Raw genomic sequence first — 18,690 nt, 5'->3', positions numbered from 1 at the left:
GCCCCCTCGGAGGGCCCCTGGGGGCGCCTCTGGGGGCCCCCCAGACCCAAGAGTACCCTGAGGCCCAGCCCCCAGGGGGCTACACAGACACAGACAACGCCGCTAGTTTAGTGCAGAGTGCAGATGGTCGAGTGGTAGCGTACTGGTCCCTCCCCGCCGAGACAATAGCTGTGTGGGCCCTAGGGTCCAAGAGGGGGCCCCCGGGGGCCCCCCACGGGGCCCCCCGGGGGGCCCCCAGGGGGCCCCCCAGGGGCGGCGCCGCGGGGGCCCCCTCGGGGAGCCCCCCTGACTGGCTCTCAGAGCCAGAGGGGGACTGGTGAGCAACAGGAGCAGCAAAAGGGCAACACAACAACCCCACCCATTGCCCCTTGGGGGCCCCCTAGGGGCCCCCAGGGGCCCCCAGGGCTTGACCCGTAGCTTTTCTCTTTTGAGTTTTTGCCGTTTGTTTAGAAGGGGATAAACCCCTGGGGACTTTTGTTTATTTAATTGGATTTGAGAAGACAGCAGGGGGGGGCCGCGGGCCTGCAGCCAGGTGTACGTACACCTCGTTTTCCGGGTGTATGCGTGCACTTTTTATTAAAGGAACATTTAGATGGACTTATTAATCATTAAATGACTCAGAACTTTCTGCTTTTCTAGAAAGTGCTTCTTAATTGACTACTTCTCGATACATGCGGCCCTGCTCAGAGCCGCGGCAGACACTGGCTAACTGGCAAGCTAGCCGGCTAGCTAACTGGCTAGCTAGCCGGCCAGCTAGCTGGTTAGCTAGCTGGCTAGCTATCCGGTTAGCTAGCTAGTTAGCTAGCTAGATAGCTAGCTGGTTAGCTAACTTGATAGCTAGCTGTCTAGCTAGCTAACTGGCTAACTGGCTGGCTAGCTGGCTGGCCCGCTAGCTGGCTGGCTGGGCAGCTAGCTGGCTGGGTGTCTGGGTAGCCAGCTGGCTGGTTAGCTAGCTACTTGGCTGGCTAGCTAGCTCTTTGGCTGGCTAGCTGGCTGGCTAGCTGCTTCAGTAGTGTTCTAGGCTAGCGGCCCACGGCCAAAAGCAGTCACCGAAACAGAAACAGATGAGCTAGCTGCAGCAGCAGCAGTAGCAGCAGCAAAGAGAAGGCGCAGCAGCAGCAACAGCAAACGGAAGGCACAGCAGAAGCAGCACTGCAGCAGCAGCAGACAATAGGCGCTGCAGCAGCAGCAACCAACCCTACTGAGTTGCTGCTGAGCCCCCCCGTGGCCGCTAGAGGAACCCGCGTAGCTCTTGCGGCTGGAGGCCCTGTTGCAGCAAAGTGCCCCAGCAGCGGCTGCATGCGCTGCTGCAGCAGCAGAAGCCAGAGAAGCACCCAACTGCTGCTGCTGCTGCTGCTGCTGCTGCAGCAGGGCGCTGCCTCGGTTGCGAGTGAAGACCTGCGCGTTGCTGCCAAAGGGCTCTGCAGTCTCGAAGCCGCCAAACCCTAAACCCTCGTCGCAAACCCTAAACCCTCGCCCCAAACCCTAAACCCTCGCCCTAGTTTTTAAGCCCCAAACCCTCAATTGTGGCCCTAAACCCTCACTGTGAACCCTAAACCCTAACCTAAAAGTTTAGCCCGAAGGAGACTGCGCTGCAGCAACAGCAAAAGCTGTTGCCCTAGGCCTCAACCAGCCAGGAGAGCCGCAGCAACAAGACGCGTGTCTTGTCTGTGGTCGAGTAGCAGCAGCTGTGTGCGCTGCTGCCGCTGCTGCTGCTGCTGCTGCAGGTGCTACGACTGGCGTTTGAGTTGACGTTGCTTTCCCGAGCCTCAGGGTCCTGTTGTTCCTGCTCTCTGACCCACTGCAGCAGCAGCAGCAACGATCGTGTCCGAAGCAAGCAGGAGCAGCAGCAACACCAGCACGGCGGTGGCAGCGGATCTAGTAGCAGCAGCAGGAATGACGTTGAGAAAGCAGCCATATACGAAACTTTCTGTAGAGAAGTACAACAACCTACGTAACAGGGTTATCTATTTAGCAGCAGCGGCAGCACAGCTGCTGCAGCGGCAGCAGCAGCAGCAGCAGAGCTGCAGCTGCAACAACAGCAGCCTTCTGCTCGGGGCAAATGCGCAGCTGCTTCTATAGGAAACACCCCACGCAATCGAAACCAAAAGCGAAGCAAAAACAGCAGCTAAAATTTGCCCTGGGTGTGTGGAGCTTCTAAGGGTTTGCACATCGCAGCAGCAGCTGCAGCAGCAGCAGCAGCAGCAGCAGCGGGAGACTCTATTGACACTGAGTAAAGCCAGTAGGCTTCTCTCGATCTAGTCGCCCTCTGCTGTTAAATTTAATTAGAAAACCCTTGATATTACGGAGGTTTAAAGTCTGAGCCTCAAACCCTAAACCCTAAACCCTGAAGCGCAGACCCTGGAGGCTGCTTGCTGCCGCGGCCGCCCGCCACTGTGCAGCATTCTTCGCTGAGACTGAGGAACTTTGTGTGTCTTGTGTCCAAGCTATGTGCATGTAGCAGCAGCAGCAGCAGCAGCAGCAGCTGCAGCCGTTAGGAGCTCCTTCGCGCAAGCAGCACAGCAGCAGCCGCTGCCGCTGCTGCTGCTGCTGCTCGTATGCAGTTGACCTGCTGCAATGCAGCACAGGAAGACAAACACAACCGGAAGCAGCAAGAGGAGCAAGCAGCTTCAAGTTCACATTGTTAGCTAGCTCAGCAGCAGCAGCAGCAGACTGGGAAGCGCGGGCGAACTCCAGCCATCGCAGCAGCAGCAGCAGCAGCAGCAGCAGCTTCACGACGTAGGAATGCCACCCTACACAGCAACAGCAGCTGCTCCCCTGCGATGAGCGCTGCAGGCCACGCGCCCAGCCTGCAGCAGCAGCAGCAGCCTCATGGGCAGCAGTTCAGCGAGCAGCAAAAGAGGCTGCTACGAGAGTTGCTGCAGCACCACGTCATAGTAGGGCCCCGAACTACCAGCAGAGCCTGTGCACAGAAAGACGGGCAGCAGCAGCAGCAGCAGCAGCAGCAACAGGAATGGATTGTATCGTACAGGGCCCTGGTCGTCCCCAGCAGTCTTGTGCGTGAAGATACCTGCAGCAGCAGCCACACGCTGCTGCTGCAGGTTGCTGCTGCAGCAGCGAACGAAGAAGAAGATGGGCGGCAGGAACAGCAGCAGCAGCAACAGCAGCAGCAGCAGCAGCAGTGGCGCCTGTTTCCTTTGAACTATGGCGTGCAGGCTTCCCCACTACCGCAGTGGGGCTGCTGCAGCTGCTTCCAGCGGGCCCTTCTGGGGTCTTCTCCCGTTGCTGCTGCTGCTGCTGCATCTGCTGCTGCTGCTGTCGAGACAGTAGCGACGCAGCCCGACACCCCAGATGACGCGTTTGGCCCAGCAAAGCTGGGGGCAGCAGCAGGAGCAGGAGCAGCAGCAGCAGCAGCAGCAGCAGCAGCAGATGGGGCTGACTTGAGCAGCCAAGCCTGTCTGCCGCTGAAGCTGCTGCCGCTGCCGCCCCTCCAGCACGGGGGCCTGCAGCCTACGTGTGCGAAGCAGCAGCAGCTGCAGCAGCAGCAGCTGCAGCAGCAGCAGCTGCAGCAGCTGTACCTGCACTGGGGTTTCACTGCAGCAGACGGCCGCAGCTGGAGAGAGCCTCCTTCTTCTTGTGCTTCTCCCCATTGCATAAGGGCCCCAGCCAAGGCTGCGCTGCAGTCGCCCATGCATGTTTGCTGCTGCTGCTGCTGCTTCTGCTGCGCTGCTGTCTTAGGCAGAGGTGTCGGCGGCAGCAGCAGCAACAACAGCAGCAGGGGCAGCGCGAGCGCAGAGCAAACAAGCAAGAGTGTTTGCAGCTGCTCGACCTGCAGCAACAGCAACAGCACCAGCGGCGCCTCGCTTGAAAGTGCTGCTGCTGCTACAGAGGCGAACCTCAGCAGCAGCAGCAGCAGCAGCAGCAGCGGCAGCAAAGGCTGCACAGGCAGCGAGAACATGCGAGACACTCCTATCTACTGTGCCTTTGTGCGGCTAGGGTGTCCTGTCGGGGTGTCTGTGGATCCCTTGGGGCAGGAGCAGCAGCAGCAGCAGCAGCAGCAGCAGCAGCAAGAGCAGCAGGGCGACGTGCAGGGCACCGTCGAGTTTGTGCTGCACAGCTCAGCTAGCGGCTGGCTGAAGGCAGCAACAAATGTGAATTTCTCGCTGGACTGTGTTGCTGCAGCAGCAGCAGCAGAAGCAGCGGCCTTCCAGCAAGCCGCGCTGCTGCTGCTACGTCTGCAGCAGCAGCAGCTGCAGCTGCAGCTGCAGCAGCAGCCCGCGCTAGCAGCGCCTTTGCTGCTGCGGTTGCGGTGCCTGGATTTCTTTGATGCAGCAGCAGAAACAGCAGCAGCAAAAAGACAGTGCTTGATCACAACATGGCTAGTGGGGCGTTGGCTGGCCGTGGATCTTATTGTCGACAAACCATCAGCAGCAGCAGCAGCAGCAGCAGAAGGTCCGCCTGCTGCGTATTCGGTGCAGCTTGAAATGGGCGGGCTGCTGAGGGAGTGCCCCACAAAGCCTCTCTTAGGGGGGCGGCCCCCGGTGCACTGTGTGGTGCCAGCAGCAGCAGTACCAGAGGCAGCAGCAGCGGCAGCAGCAGACACAGCAGCAAATGCTGCCGCGGGCTCTGCTGCAGGGCTTGCTGCCGGCCTTGCAGCAGCGCTGCAGCAGGCAGCAACAGAACAGACAGCAGAACTGGCTGCGCTGCCGTGCATAGGCTCAGGCTGCTCAAGTCTGCTGCGGCTGCGACTGCTGCTGCCGCTGCAGCAGCAGCAGCAGCAGCAGCTCTCCATTAGACTTCTCTGCAGCTTAGGAGCACCTCTTTCCTTCTTTGTTCAGCGCGTTGTGCCGCCACTTAGTGCTGCAGAAATGCAGGAACAGCAGCAGCTAGCCCAGGAGCAGCAGCAGCAGCAGCAGCAGCAGCAGCCAGTAGACGTGCAGGCAGAGACACGCATAGTATTGTTCGAGCTGCAGCAGCCGCCGCAGGAGCAGCAGCAGCAGCAGCGTGGGACTAGGCGCGGTTCAGGCCTCGCTGATAAGGGCGTTAACGTCTGCAGGGGCGTTGGTGCTGCAGCAGCAGCAGAAACAGCAGCAATGATGGCAGATGCTGCTGCTGCAACTTCTGGCCTGGAATGCGCAGCAGCAGCAATGGACAGGGAGGTTGAGATCCCAGAGGAGCGCCCCACGGACACGGTAGTGACAGCAGCACTGGCAGCAGCAGCAGCAGCAGCAGCAGACACGGCCGCCGCAGCAGCACGCGCTGTTGCGGGAACAGCAGCAAACCGCGCAGCAATCGCCGACAACGCAGCAGAAACGGCAGCTGCTGCAGCAGACGCCGCAGCGGCCACAGCGGCGGCGGCAGCAGCAGCAGCAGCCGCAGCAGCGGCGGCAGCAGAGAACGCCGCCGCCGCCGCAGCGAAGGCGGCGGCTGAGGCCGAGGAAGCAGCAGCAGCAGCAGCAGCAACAGAAGCAGCAGCAGACGCAGCAGCAAAAGAACTCTTCTGCACTTCTGAGTGGCGGCTGCTGCTGCCTTCCCTTTTGGCCCCTCTGGGCTCTTCTGGCCTTTCAGGTGTCAAAAAAACTTCCTATGGGGGGCAGCGCCTCGTCTCCTGCAGGTGTGCCAATTCACAACACCCAGCAGCAGCAGCAACAGCAGCAGCAGCAGCTGCTGCTGCTGCTGTTTCAGTTGTCCGGGCTGAGGCGCAGCTGCGCTTCGCGTGTGGGGCCCTGCTCAGCTTGCAGTCCGAGCTGCTGCCGTGTGTCTTTGCTGCTGTGTTTGCTGTCTTGTCGTTTTGCTGCTTCTCCAACATTTGTGGCCTTGCTGCGCTGCTGCTGCCTGCTGCTGCTGCTGCTGCTGCTGCCTGCTGCAGACGGTACGCTTCCTCGGGGCAGCAGGGCGGGGAGGTGGAAGTGGCTCTCGTAGAAGACACAGCAGGAGTTTTGCTGCTGCGGCTTGTGGCGCTGCTGAATGAAGATTACCAAAGCCAAGGGGGGCCCCCCGGGGGGCCCCCCTGCTACTGCCACTGGGGCCTCATACTGGACGAGCGGCCCCCGTCAGAGCTTGCTGCTGCTGCTGTCAATCAGTGCAGCTCCACAGCAACTGCTGCTCTTGCGGCGCTTGCTGCTTCCAGTCGGCACGCTGCTGCTGCGTCGCCTGCAGCAGCAGCAGCTGCTGCTGCTGCGGAAACCAGCGAAGGGGTGCCGGGGCTTGCTGCAGCGATCGCTGCGCTCAGCCAGCCGACGACTGGAACAACAGCTGCAGAGCAGCAGCAGCAGCAGCGGCAGCACCAGCAGGGCCGCCACGCGAGCAGCAGCAGCAGCGGCAACACGGGGCAGAGATGGAAGCAGCCCCCAAAGAGCTTCTGGCCCGAAGGCTCTGTCTCTGCAGACACCCAAAGCGTAGACACCCCAATGGTGAGGGTTTGTGTCAGCAGCAACGGGGTTTCGCTGCGCAGTGGGGACGACAGTAGCAGCAGCAACAGCAGCAGTAGCACAAAGGTTTGCTGCAGCACCTGCCGAAGCATCACCCTGCACGTCGTCGACTTGAAGATACCCCGAAAGGTTGACGGGAAATCGAGTAAGGCGAGCTCAACGCAGCAGCAGCAACAGCAGCAGCAGCAGCAACAGCAGCAGCAGCAACAGCAGCAGCAGCAGCAGCAACAGCAGCAGCGCGAGCGACCGTAACGCCGCAGCACGAACACATGCAGAGAAGCCGCTGCAGCAGCAGCAGCAGTGCTGCTGCTGCTGCTGCTGCAGAGGGTGCAGAGTGTGGCTGTGCTGCGTGTCTTGGTTTGCTGCTGCAGCTGTGGGCGTCAGCTTCGTGCTGCGCTCGGGGCCCCCTCCCTACAGGTGGCACCACTGCGCCCAGGCCACTCACGGGGGCAATTTTTGTATAGATGTGTCGAAGCCGCTGCTGTCGCCGAGTTTGGAGCAGCAGCTGCTGTTTGCAACTGACAAGCTGCTCGTGCTGCTCTCCGCCACCGACCCTGCTGCTGCTGCTGCTGCAGCCAGCAGCTCCGAACAAGCTGCCGCCCTGCACTCCAAGAGGCGCAGGTCCCCCTCCAGGCACCGCACCCCGCCGGTCCAGCCCAGCCGCCAGCAGCAGCAGGCCCACCACGAGCAGCAGCAGCAGGAGCAGCAGCAGCAGGAACAGCAGCAGCAGGAACCGCAGGTGCCGTCTGAGCAACAGCAAGCTCCCTCGCAGCACCAGCACCACCATCACCATCACCACCATTCGCAGCGTCCGCAGCTGCAGCAGCAGCAGTCGGACCTGCAGCCCGAGCACTCGGAAGGGCCCCCGGGGCCCCAGCAGCAGCAGCAGCAGCAGCAGACCCAGCAGCAACAGCAGCAGGAGCAGCAGGGGCAGCAGGAGCCAGAGAGTGACATTAGCCGGTACACGAGCCTGGATGTTTCAGCGTACAGGCCACTGCAGGAGCAAAAGCAGCAGCAGCAGCAGCAAAATGGGCCGCAGCCGGAGCAGCCGGAGCAGCTGCGGCGGCAGCCGCTGCACAGGCGCCGCAGCAGCTTGACGCCCCGCGACGTCCGGCGCAGCTTGGCTGAAACAGTGCAGCAGCAAATGCAGCAGCAAAGCAAGCTGTTGCATGCGCTGTTTGAGTCTTCACGTTTTCTCGCAGACCCGCTGCCTCCCTTCCGAGGCTCCCCCTGGGGGCTGCTGCGGGAGGCCCCCGGGGACCCAGCAGCAGCAGCAGCAGGGGCCCCCGGGGGCCCCCAGGCTTTGGTAGAATGCCTTTTGCGGCTGCTAGAGGGCGACGCCTATGACAGAAAAGCTGTTAGCTTCTGGTCTTGGGTTTTTGTGTTTGTGGTGGCGGAGTTGTGGGGCTGGCAGAACGAGCAGCAGCTTGGCTTTGTGGAGCTGCTACTAGCTCGGCAGCAGACTCAGCAGCAGCAGCAGGAGCCCGAGCAGCAGCAGCAGCAGCTGAAGCAAAACACCCTGCAAGAACCGGACAAGGGACTGCCCAGAATCTTGAGCCTCCGCTGCTGCTGCCCACCCATGATTAGGCGCCGCTGCCACAGTGATGCCTGGGGCAGTGGCTGCTGCTGCTGCAGCAGCAGCGGCAGTGCTGCTGCTGGCGCTGCAGTTGATAGCAACCGGTGCTGCTGCTGCTCCCCATCGTCGCGGGACGCAGCAGGCCGCATGCTGCAGCCGCAGCAGAACCGGTCCACCACGTGTGTGCACGCGACAGCAGCAACAGCAGCGGTGGCAGCAGCTAGTGCAGCAGCAGGAGCCGCAGCAGCGGGTGCAGAAGAAGCTCTGGAAGCAATTGAAGCAGTTGAGCAGCAAATGCAGCAGCAAGGGCCAGGGGACATGGAGGAGCCAGCGCCTATGGTGCTCTCCCCCATGACCGAGCTTCCCAAGGTGGAAGTGCATCTTGTAGAAGAAGAAGAAGCAACAGCAGCAGCAGCAGCAGATGCTGCAGGGTTTATTGCAGCAGAGGAGCCCATGGCAGCAGATACAGCAGCAGTGGCTGCTATCAAGGTTTGCTCTGCTGCACCAGGTGTAGCAGCAGCAGCAGCAGTTGGCATGGCTGTGGACCGCAGCAGCCCTTGCAGCAGCGCCCAAGTGCGCAGTGCAGCAGAAGAAGAAACGCTGAAGGCTGTGGCTTTCCCGCTGCTGCCAGCAGCAGCAGCACCTGCTGCTGAGAGGCTGCTGCTGCTGCTCGGCAGACACTGGAACGAGGGCATGGAAGCAAGGAGTGTCATCCGCTTTTGTGTCGGGACTCTTGCCCCCCTCATCCTGGGCGCCAGACTCGTGCAGGTAGCAGCAGCACTGCAGCAGCAGCGCAGCAGCAGCGCAGCAGCAACACAGCAGCAGCGCACGCGTGAGAGCCGCATAGCTGCTGCGGGTTTGGCGCAGACGCCCCAGCAGCAGCAGAGAAGGGCCCAGGAAGCAGCCTCTTATAGGCTTGCTGGCTGGCGGCGCCTACTGTAGCTAGCTGAGAATCTAGCTAGCTAGCTAGCTAGCTAGATAGCTAGCTAGGTAGCTGGCTGTGAAGGGCCCCCGTTATGTGCTTGTGCGTGTTGTGCGCTGCAGGCCCTAGAGAGGACTCTGCGCGCTGCTGCTGCTGCTGTAGGGGCCCCATTTTTTGCTGCTTGGGCGGAGAGTCTTTCGCATGCAGCCCGCGCGGTGCCCCCGCTGCTGGTGTCTTTGCTGTCGCCTGCTGCTGCCTGCTGCTCTGCTGCTGCAGCAGAAGCAGCACTGGCCCTGGGGTCTGATGCTGCCATACTTAACGCCACTGTGGCCTACTGCCGCGCTGGCGGAGACGCAGCAGCATTTTGGGGGGCTTTTGGTGCCTCGGAGCAGACCTACAAGGAGCTGCAGCAGACGGAGAGGCAGCTAGTGCAGCAGCTGCAACAGCTGCAACAGCAGCAGCAGCAGCAGGGCCAGCAGCAGCAAGAGCAGCAGCAGCAGCCGCAGCTGTACCTGCCGCTAGAGGTGTTCCCCAAGAACCTTGTGGAAGACGATTCCCAGACAGTGCAGCAACAAGCTGCAGATGCAGCAGCAGCGACAGCACCAGCAGCAGCATCTGCGGCGCGGTGCAGAGAAGCAGAGGCCGACATGGATGCGAGCGTGGTCGAGTCCCTGTCCGACCTGCAGCAGCAGCAGCAGCAGCAGCAAGTCGCCGTGCGCGGGAAGCAGCAGCAGCAGAGCGACCGCGTGTCTCTCTCTCGCCGCCTCAAAGCAACAGCAGCATCTTTGTCTCATCTGCAGCACCTTTTGTCTTTGCTGGGTTCTCAGCAGCACTTGGCGCTCGAGGCCTGTCTCCTTACTAACTGCAAGCACCGCAGATTCGGTGCAGCAGCAGCAGCAGCAGCAGACCCCGCTGCTGCTGTTTCCCCGCCACACGCTGCACAGCCCAGCGACAGCAGCAGCAGCAACGACGACGGCCGCAACTTCTGTCTCCCAGAGGAATTCTCGCAGGCCTTGCCGGTGCCCAGTGTTCCCTTAGAAGTGGCGCTGTACTGCCACCGGCTACACCAGCAGCCGCTGCAGCAGCAGCTGCACCAGCAGCATCTGCAGCAGCAGCACGACCGCTACGGCGAGCTGCTGCTGCAGCTGCAGGCAATCGCCACGCACCCTGCCGTGGCGCGCTGCCCGATGGAAGCTCCCCATTATCATCCCCAGCGGCAGCAGCAGCAGCAGCAGGAAGCTGAAGGCGGCCACGTGTGCGGCTGCTGTCGGCTGCGCTGCAGCTGCTTCGAGCTGCTGCACCAGGTGGGCTGCGTGCGGGGCCTCCTGGCTGCAGCAAGAGACAGCAGCAGCCACAGGGGAGAGGAAGCAGCATCAGCAGAGCTGCTGCTGCTGGAAGTTGCAGTGGATGCTCTTTACCACCAGCTGGCTGGCCGCGTGCTGCAGCAAGAAGCTTATGCAGACACACTGCAGCGCAGAGTCATGAGCAGCAGCTACCCAGTACCGTTTTCGCCGCTGCAGCAGCGCCAGCTGAAGCTGCTGCTGCAGGAGGAGCAGCAAGCCGCGCTGCAGGAGAAGCAACAGGACCTGCAGCAGCAGCAAAGCACCCACGCAGCGGGCGAGCCCCAGCAAACACCCACGCCTGCGGCAGAACAACAGAACGAGCAGCAGCAGCAGCAGCAACCGCAACAGCAGCAACAGCAGGCTGAGAACTGTGCAGCTCCTGACTCGCCTGCTGGCTCTGTAGCTAGTGCGTCAGGCGGGAGCACTCCAGGTATATTTTCGGCTTCTAAGCAGCAGCAGCAGCAGCAGCTGCTGCACGCTCAGCAGGCGCAGCAGTTCGCTGAGATGCTGCAGCGGATTCCAGTGCCCCCTTGTCCCCGCGTGCTTTTCCCCTTAGTTGGCCCTCTCCTCTTTACTCTCAAGTGTCATTATCCGTGGTAGGTTGCAGCTGCAGCAGCAGCAGGCCCAGCAGCAGTGCCAGCAGCAGCAGCAGCAGCAGCTACGGCATGCGTCCTGAAGCAGTTGGCGCAACGGCTGTAGCTCTCGTTGACTTCGCAGCTTGCTGCTGCTTGCGCACTTCCGCACTTGTGTTGCTACCAATGCTGCTGTTGCTGCACCTGATGTGTTGATGCCGCTGCTGCTGCTGCTGCTGCTGCTGCAGGTTTACAGAGGTTTCGATTATCGCAGGAGACTGGGCAGCGCTCGACGCAGAGGCGGTGGAGTGTCTCCGCAGCTGCCGCAGCTGCTGCAGCCGCCGCGTAGGAGCCGCAGGGGCGGCGTCGGCAGCAGCGCAGACGCCAACTGGTGCTGCAGCAGCAGCTGCAGCACCAGCAAAAACTGCAGCAGCACAGGGACTCAAAGGGGCCGCGTGGGAAGAACACGTCGCGCTGCAGCGGCTGCAGCGCAGAGCACTTTTAGACCGCCTTGGCCGTGCTGTTGGCCGTCTTATTGATTTGAGCCAAGAGCACTTCAAAGAGAAGTTGCTCTTCTTCCTGCAGGTAGCTGCTGCTGCTGCTGCTGCTGCTTTCGTGCAGCGTGCATGCACTTGCTGCTGCTACTGCTGGTGTTAGGACTGGTACAGAAGCTGCTGCTGCTGCTGTGACAACTTTACTTCCCGCTACTTCTAATGCTGCCATTGCTGCCAGTAGTTTCGCTGCTGTTGTCTGTTGTCGCTTCGGCACTGTAGCGGCTTCTACTGCTGCTCTCTTCGCTGCTACTTTTGCTGCTGCTGCTGCTTTTGCTGCTGCTGCTGTTGCGGGTGTTTGCGGCCCCGCCCCTATTTGGCTGCTGCGAGTCGCTGCGGTGGGCGCACCTGCGCCAGAATTTGCAGTTGCAGCAGCAGTTGCAGCGAACGCAGCAGCAGAAGCAGCAGCAGCAGCAGCAGCAACAGCAGCTAGATGTGGCTTCGTGTGCGTGTCAGGCGGCTAGTGAGAACTCCGCGGTGGCTAGCTGGGTGGCGCTGGGCGTAGTGCAGCAGTCGGTGCTGCACTCTGTGGTGGCAGTAAGCCTTTTAAGCAGCTGCTGTTGCTACTTTTTGTCTTCAAATTTATTTCCTTTTTATTTATAATTTTTATTTTCATTCATTTTCTGTTGGCTCCTGCTTTGAAGCTCCCTTTGCTGCTTTGAGGGATTTGGCCTGTGCTTTTGTCCGCCGGCGTCGGCTCCTCTGTGGCTCCTTCTCTGCTGCTGCAGCTGCTTCTCTGCTACTGCTGCATCTCTGCTGCTGCTGCTGCCTCTCTGCTGCTGCTGCTCCCTCTCTGCTGCTGCTGCTCCTCTTTTTCTGCTGCTGTTGCTCTCCTGCCTCCGCCCGCCCGCTCGTCTGAGGCCTTCTGCAGGGGCCGCGCTGGATAGGAGGCCACTATTGTCTTGACCTAGCCAGCTAGCTAGCTAGCTAGCCAGCTAGCCAGATAGCCAGCCAGATAGCCAGATAGCCAGCCAGCTAGCCAGATAGCCAGATAGCCAGCCAGCTAGCCAGATAGCCAGCCAGCTAGCTAGCCAACTTGGTAGCTAGCTGACCAACTGGGTAGTTAGCGAGCTAGCCAGCTAGCTAGCCGGATAGCTAGCTAGCAAGCTAGGCAGCTGGCTATGGCAGAACAGCAGACTGGCAGATAGCCTTGCAAGGAGTTTGCTGCTGCTGCACCACCCCACATCATCCTTTCATATTTTCTTTATCTTTTCTGTTTTCCCTTTCTCTAGCGAATCTCTTTATCTTTTTCTGCTGCTCCGATGGGCTACTCTGCTTCATTTGAATGGCTGACTCCCCACAGTGCTGTGGAGGCTGCTACACCAGCTGCTGCTGGTGCTGGTGCTAATGCTGCTGCTGCTGCTAACGTGGCTTGTCGGGGGAACTAACGCTTGCGGGTTTTTGTACTTGGAATGGTGCTGCTGCCGTTTTGTTGCTGCAGTTCGTATGTGACACAAAAGCAGCAATTTGCTGCTGCTGATGTGCTGCTGCTGCAGGCGTCTCATTTGCTGTCTTTTGCTGACGCCGTTTCTCCCGGCTATCCGCCCGCGCCCTTTTGGCTGGCCCCCACTGAGACCACAGCAGCAGCAGGTTCTTTGCTGCTTCTGCCTTCATTAGCAGCAGCTGCTGCACTGCCTCCGTCTCCCCAGCCGCTGCTGCTTGCTGCTGTTTGCTGCAACGGAGACGAAGAGATCCCCCCGTACATAAGGGCCGTGCTGCTCTGCCCGGCAGCTGCTGCCTTCCTTCCTGCTGCAGCGCAGCACGCGAAGCTTCAGCTGCTGCTGCTGCTGCGGGAGCTCGGCAGGCAGCAGAAGATTATCGAGCAGCAGCTGCAGCAGGATGAGGACCCGTCAGATGCAGAAGACCCAGCAGCAGCAGCAGCTGCCGCTGCTGCGGCGGCAGCTTCAGGAGGGTCTGAGCTGGAGCCCCCGCACCCGTGTGCGACGTTTGCCGAGTTGATGCTGGCAGCAGCAGCAGCAACTGCTGCTGCTGCCTACAGAGAACTTGACGCCGAAGGCGGCGACTGCGCCGTCTCGCGCTGCACTCCTGCTTCCTTTGTGCCTGGCAGCAGCTGCAGCCTTTTGGTTCGTTGCAGGACGCAGCGCTGCTTCTTCGCTGTGTGTAGAGACCCTGCATATTTCTTGCTGCTGCTGCAGCAGCTGCAGCAGCAGCAGCGGGAGCTGCAGGTGCGCTGCTGGCTTGGCGCCCTCGCGGAAGAGACGGAGGCGGGCCGCACGATCTGCCCCTCGGTGCAGCAGCTGCTGCTGCTGCTGCCGCTGAAGCAGCGGTACTGTGTGGTGCGGGAGCGGCGGCGGTTCGTGCTGCAGCAGCTGCGGCTGGCTGAGGAGTGGCAGAGCACCCCTTTGCTGCTGACGCGGGACGCGGAGGTCTGCTGCAGCAGCAGCAGCTTCAGCAGCGGCGCTGCTGTGCGGGTCCGCAGCACAGTCACGCAGCCCAGCAAAGCTCAAGACAACGCAGAGCACCTGCCGCTGCTGCTGACAGTCTCTTACCCGACAATATCCCCGCTGCAGCTGCCGCAGCTGGCTGGGGAGGAGACGCAGGGAGTGGCGGCAGCAGAAAGCGCTGCAGCAGAGGAGCTCTTGGCGGAAGCAGCAGCAGCAGCAGCAGCAGTTGGGCAGGGCAGCGACGATGTTTTGCTGCTGGGCCGAGACATCCCTGAGGAGGCGCCGCTGTCGGGGAGCTCCGTGGCGGCCTCAGCAGCAGCTGCTGCTGCTGCTGCTCCGCTGCGTCTGTGCAAGGCCGCCCGCGGGGACTCCGAGTGCAGCAGCAGCAGCGGGAAAGGCAGCAACAGCCCCGGAGAGGGGCTGCTGCGCGTGTCCTTTGGCAGCAGCGGGCTGGGCCCCATGCGGAGGGGGGGGGCCCCCGGAAGGGGGCCACCCCCCAAGCCAGTAGTTGTGGAGCACAAACTTTGCACAAGTGCTTTTCAAACTCAAGTGCGGCAAAGGCCTTTATTTCTTTCTTTGTTTGAAGATGGAGGAGACGATCCCGGGATCGACACGGACGACGCGGATGAGGAGAGCGAGGGGGAGTTTGAGCGGACGACAGCAGCAGCAGCAGCAGCAGCAGCAGCAGCAGCGCTGGACGCGCCGCCACCGGCCGCAGCCAAAGCCATTGCAGCAGCCCGCAAGTTCAGCAGCCGCAGACTTGCACGCCGCAGCCGCAGCCTCCTCAACAGCAGCAGCTTGCTGTCGCAGCCCTCAGGAGAGCGGCAGCAGCAAGCTTCTGTGCGGTGGTTTTTGGCCCCTGCAGCATTTCAGCCGCACCACGTGGGGGCTCGCTGCTTGGGGCTGGCGATGCTGCAGCACACGCAGCTGCACAGCTGCTTAGCAGCAACAGCAGCAGTTCCTTTCTACGCGCTGGAGCATTGTCTTTCTTTTCCCCCCAACAGCCATCTTCGGAAGGCTTTGCAGCGCATTTGTGCTGCGCTGGACTTGGCCGTGGAGGTGGCCGAGCTGCGGCAGACCAACGCAGCAGCAGCAGCTGCTGCTGCTGCCCGCACGGCAGCAGCAGCCTCCAGGGCCCTCGGCGAGAAGCCCCCAGACGGCGAAGCCGCTGCTGCTGCTGCTGCTGCTGCAGCAGGCGGAGAGGGGCCCCTTCTGCGCGGGTTCCTGCAGCTCGAAAGACTCCTCAGAAGAGCCCGACACATCATCCACATGCTGCAGGCCCCTCCAGATGTGCTGCATGACTTGCACAACTTCTGCGAACAGGGGCCCCTCGAGGGGCCCCCCGATGCTGCTGTCAGCCCTAACACCCGCCTCCGGCTGCTGATGCTGCAGGACACTCAGAGGCTTTGGCTCGGAGTCCTTTCAGTGTGGGCCACTCTCTTCTCGCCCCCGGTTGTGCTGGCCCTGCAGCGGGCCAAAGTCAAACACTCAACGGTACCCTGCTGCTGCTGCTGCTGCTGTTGCTGCTGTTGCTGCTGCGGAGGGCGAGGCGGATGGCTGTTAGGGTGCTGGGAGGCAGGCCTAGCTGAGAAAATGTGTTTTGCTGCTGCCGCGGCTGCTGCAGCTGAGCATGCTTGCTCTGGCGTCTGCTGCTGACGCAGCACCTCTGCTGCTGCAGCAGCAACAGCAACTTGGAAAGCGCCTGCTGCTGTTTGCGTTGCTGACTATGCTCAGGTGCGCGTTGCAGTTCTTATACAGCTGGTAGAGAGCAGCAGCAATGCCGTCTCCTTCCTCTGCCGCTCCTCCGCGCCTTTGCCTGCCTGTGACTTCGCCACCGGCCGGTCCAGCAGCAGCAACAGCAGCAGCGGCGGCAGCAGTGCAGTGGCCGGAGAGGTGGTAATGGGCCTGGGGCTTCCCCCCAGAGAAACTCTGCAAGGTGTGCGCGAAGTGCCGGGCCTTCCGGGGCTTTTCTATCTTCGCTACTGCAGTCCCGAGGCAGAGACGAGTGCCAGCGAGAGTGCTGCTGCAGCAGCTGCTGCGGACTTCACGCCACGAGCAGCAGCAGCAACAGCAAGAGGGGGCGCAGCAACTAGCGTGCACAGCGGAAGAGACAAAGAAGACCGAATTCACCATGCGGGCGTTCGATTCGCCTGCCCCGGAGATCCTGCTTCGCCGGAGCCAGCGTCCGCCCCAGCAGCAGTAGCAGCAGCAGCAGCAACTTTGCCGTCATCGACGCCCAGCAGTGCTCAGCGGCAGCGACAGCAGCAGCAGCAGCGGCCTTCCGAGCGCGTCTGCTGCTGTTGCGGCCAGCCTGCTTCGTGCTGCAGCTGCGTCCGAACCCCCTCTGGCTTCCTCGTCTCCCAGCCGCGGGTGCTGCGGGTCAGCAGCAGAAGTGTGGCGCTGCAGACAGGCTCAGCTTTGCTGCTGTCGCCAGACTTTAGTGTCGAGGGTTTAGAGGGTCTCATGGCTGTTGATGGATTAGTTTCAAGGCTGCTGCCACAGCGGCAGCCGCTGCTGCTGCGCCGCGATCAGCGCCGCAAACAGCAGGGGCTGCTGCATCTTCAGCAGCAGCAGCTTCTGCAGCTACAGCAGCAACAACAGCAGCAGCCGCAGCAGCAGCACCAAGCGCACCCCCCAAAGCCGCCACAGCAGCAGCAGCAGCAGCAGCAAGGAGTTGTTAGCGGCTCGGGAGTGCAGAGGGTGCGCCTGAGCTTCCGAGACACAAAATGTCTATCAGACAGCGCCACAAGGAGAGACTGTCTTCTTGCTGCAGCAATAGCAGCAATAGAAGCCGAAGCAGCACTGGGTTACCCCCAGATTGTGCACGGCATATGGCAGCCCCCTGAGGAGTGCTCAGCAGCAGCAGCGGCAGCGCCAAAGGAGCCAGCAGCAGCAGGTGCTGCAGCAACGAAGCTGCTGGCGTGGAAGAGCGAAGGCAAAATAACCCTTCTTTCTTCTCGGTCTGTTGTGCTGCCTGAAGGCGACAGCTGGGGACAAACAGAAACAGATGGCGCGGAAGGTTTGCCCTTACCCGAAGAGCTGCTGGCCTCGGTGTCCCCAGCTTTGCCAGAGTAGCGGCTGCTGCTGCTGCTGTTGTTGCTGCTGCCAGCTTAGGCACGCGCCGGCAGCCGCCGCTTCGAAGCAGCAACAGCAGCAGCAGAGGCGGAGGCGGAGGCTGCTCGTTGCACGAGGCCCGCATCCGTTCTCGAGCACGAGCAGCAGCAGCAGCAGCAGGAGCCACGGCAAGGACCGAGCCACAGCAGCAGCAGCAGCAGCAGCCGCAAACATGGCCGTGACGGTTTGCGGCACGGCTGCTGCGCAGCTGTGGGTGACCTTTGTAACTATGTGGGCAAAGGCACATTTGAAATCATTTGTAAAGCTTGTTAATCTGCATGCAGATTAAAAACACTTGCAAAAAGTGGATATGCCACCAGATAACTAATTTTTGTGATGTGCTGTATGCATGCGCATGCATGTGCGTGAGTATGTACTGAATCTAAAGTATTATGCCACGTAGGCAAATCACACATTGTTAATAGATATTTTAGCCATGCCACGGTGTATAGCAGTATACTAAATATGTTGTATATTGTATTAATGGAATACTAATATAATGGATGACGATATGTATATATGTACACATATATATGTATACATGTATGTATATATGCATGTTCATGTACACATATATACCATTGCATTTACATTTACTGTACAGGGTTTATCTATATAAATATATATATGTATATATCTAAATATAGACATACATGTATATGCCCTGTGTGGTGAATATAATGTTTCAGCTAAAGGTAATATATATTATCCATGTACTTTCAATTATTATTATAGAGGCGGTGCACGATGGAGCAGTGGCTGCTGTGGAGGGGCCGAATAGAGACTTACATAGAAAGGCACCCAACGTGGCATTTAGGAGCATTGCATCTATGAATAACATACAGATTCCACAAATACATTATAGTATATCTAATATATATATTTGTATCAATGAATTATACATATATATAGTTAGACGCAGTGAATAAAATTATAGAGGCAGAGGAGGAAGTCCTCAGCTCGGGCGAACGAAGGGGAAGAAACCCAAGGGAACCAGCGCAGTGGTAGCCACTACGGGCTGCCGCCCCTGCCGAGAACTACAATATTAGATAGAAGGTGCTGCTTCTGCTGCTGCTGCTGCAGCTGCTGGCGTATTCTCTCCTTAACTACGGAATCACTTCCTGTGTGCGCCTCTGCCATTTCATTCACCGCACCTGCCTTTATACATATTTAAGCGTATGTATGTACACATACGATAAATTATACATATATATTTCCTGAACGCAAAGTTCCTAAATATCAATCTGAGGCGCTTCTCCATTCACCTGTGCGAGGCTAGAGCGTCACAAACGCTAGCTAGACTGCAGCAAACGAGGTATTGGCGCCAGGCCAGAGAAACGAAAAAGTGAAAATCTAAGGGTTTGGTGCTGCAGAAAGCTCTATTAAGGGAACTTTCTGGGCAGCAAAGCACAAATTTCACAAGTACAATAGAGTGAATGCATGAGTGCCTTGTGAATCTTCCGTGAAATTCAGCCATGCAGGACTATGTTCCCCTGTGACCTGCACTGCCTTTTCTGGCTATTTCCCGCTTTTTCTGCTGCTCGGCGAAGCCAGGCAGTCAATAAGCTTTAAAAGTAAGAAGTTGAAAGAGGCAAATTAAGTGTTATGAGCTTGCAGGTGTTGTCGTGGGTGGGTGGGGATGCAGGAAGAATTACCAAGTAACTCCCTTTCCAGTTTGAGTTTCTTTTTCCTCGTGTCTGAGCATTCTACCTTCCGCAGCTAACGGCTACTTCTTTCTCTTCCTTTATTTCATTGCATCTCTTTCTGAAGTGCTCTCGCGAGCTCCTCGTACTCAACTTTCCCGTTTCCTTCCAC

The 18,690-nt window shown here is 59.9% G+C and overlaps 1 protein-coding gene across 1 annotated transcript; it reads left to right on the top strand.

The window, feature by feature from the left end:
- Window positions 1–2,783: 2,783 nt before the first annotated feature.
- Window positions 2,784–16,836, top strand: ETH_00024545 (uncharacterized protein; the record flags this gene model as incomplete). Its single annotated transcript, XM_013375240.1, has 7 exons — window positions 2,784–6,537; window positions 6,764–8,736; window positions 9,013–10,829; window positions 11,054–11,390; window positions 11,813–11,893; window positions 12,853–15,255; window positions 15,496–16,836. 7 exons carry the CDS (start codon window positions 2,784–2,786, stop codon window positions 16,834–16,836), a joined length of 11,706 nt encoding a protein of 3,901 aa, XP_013230694.1.
- Between the last annotated feature and the right edge of the window lie 1,854 nt (window positions 16,837–18,690).

Source organism: Eimeria tenella, genomic scaffold, assembly GCF_000499545.2.
Source record: "Eimeria tenella Houghton genomic scaffold, Eth_scaff26, whole genome shotgun sequence".
NCBI lineage: Eukaryota > Apicomplexa > Conoidasida > Eucoccidiorida > Eimeriidae > Eimeria > Eimeria tenella.
The sequence above is the reverse complement of the archived record's forward strand: the minus strand, read 5'-3'. Positions and strand labels throughout refer to the sequence as shown.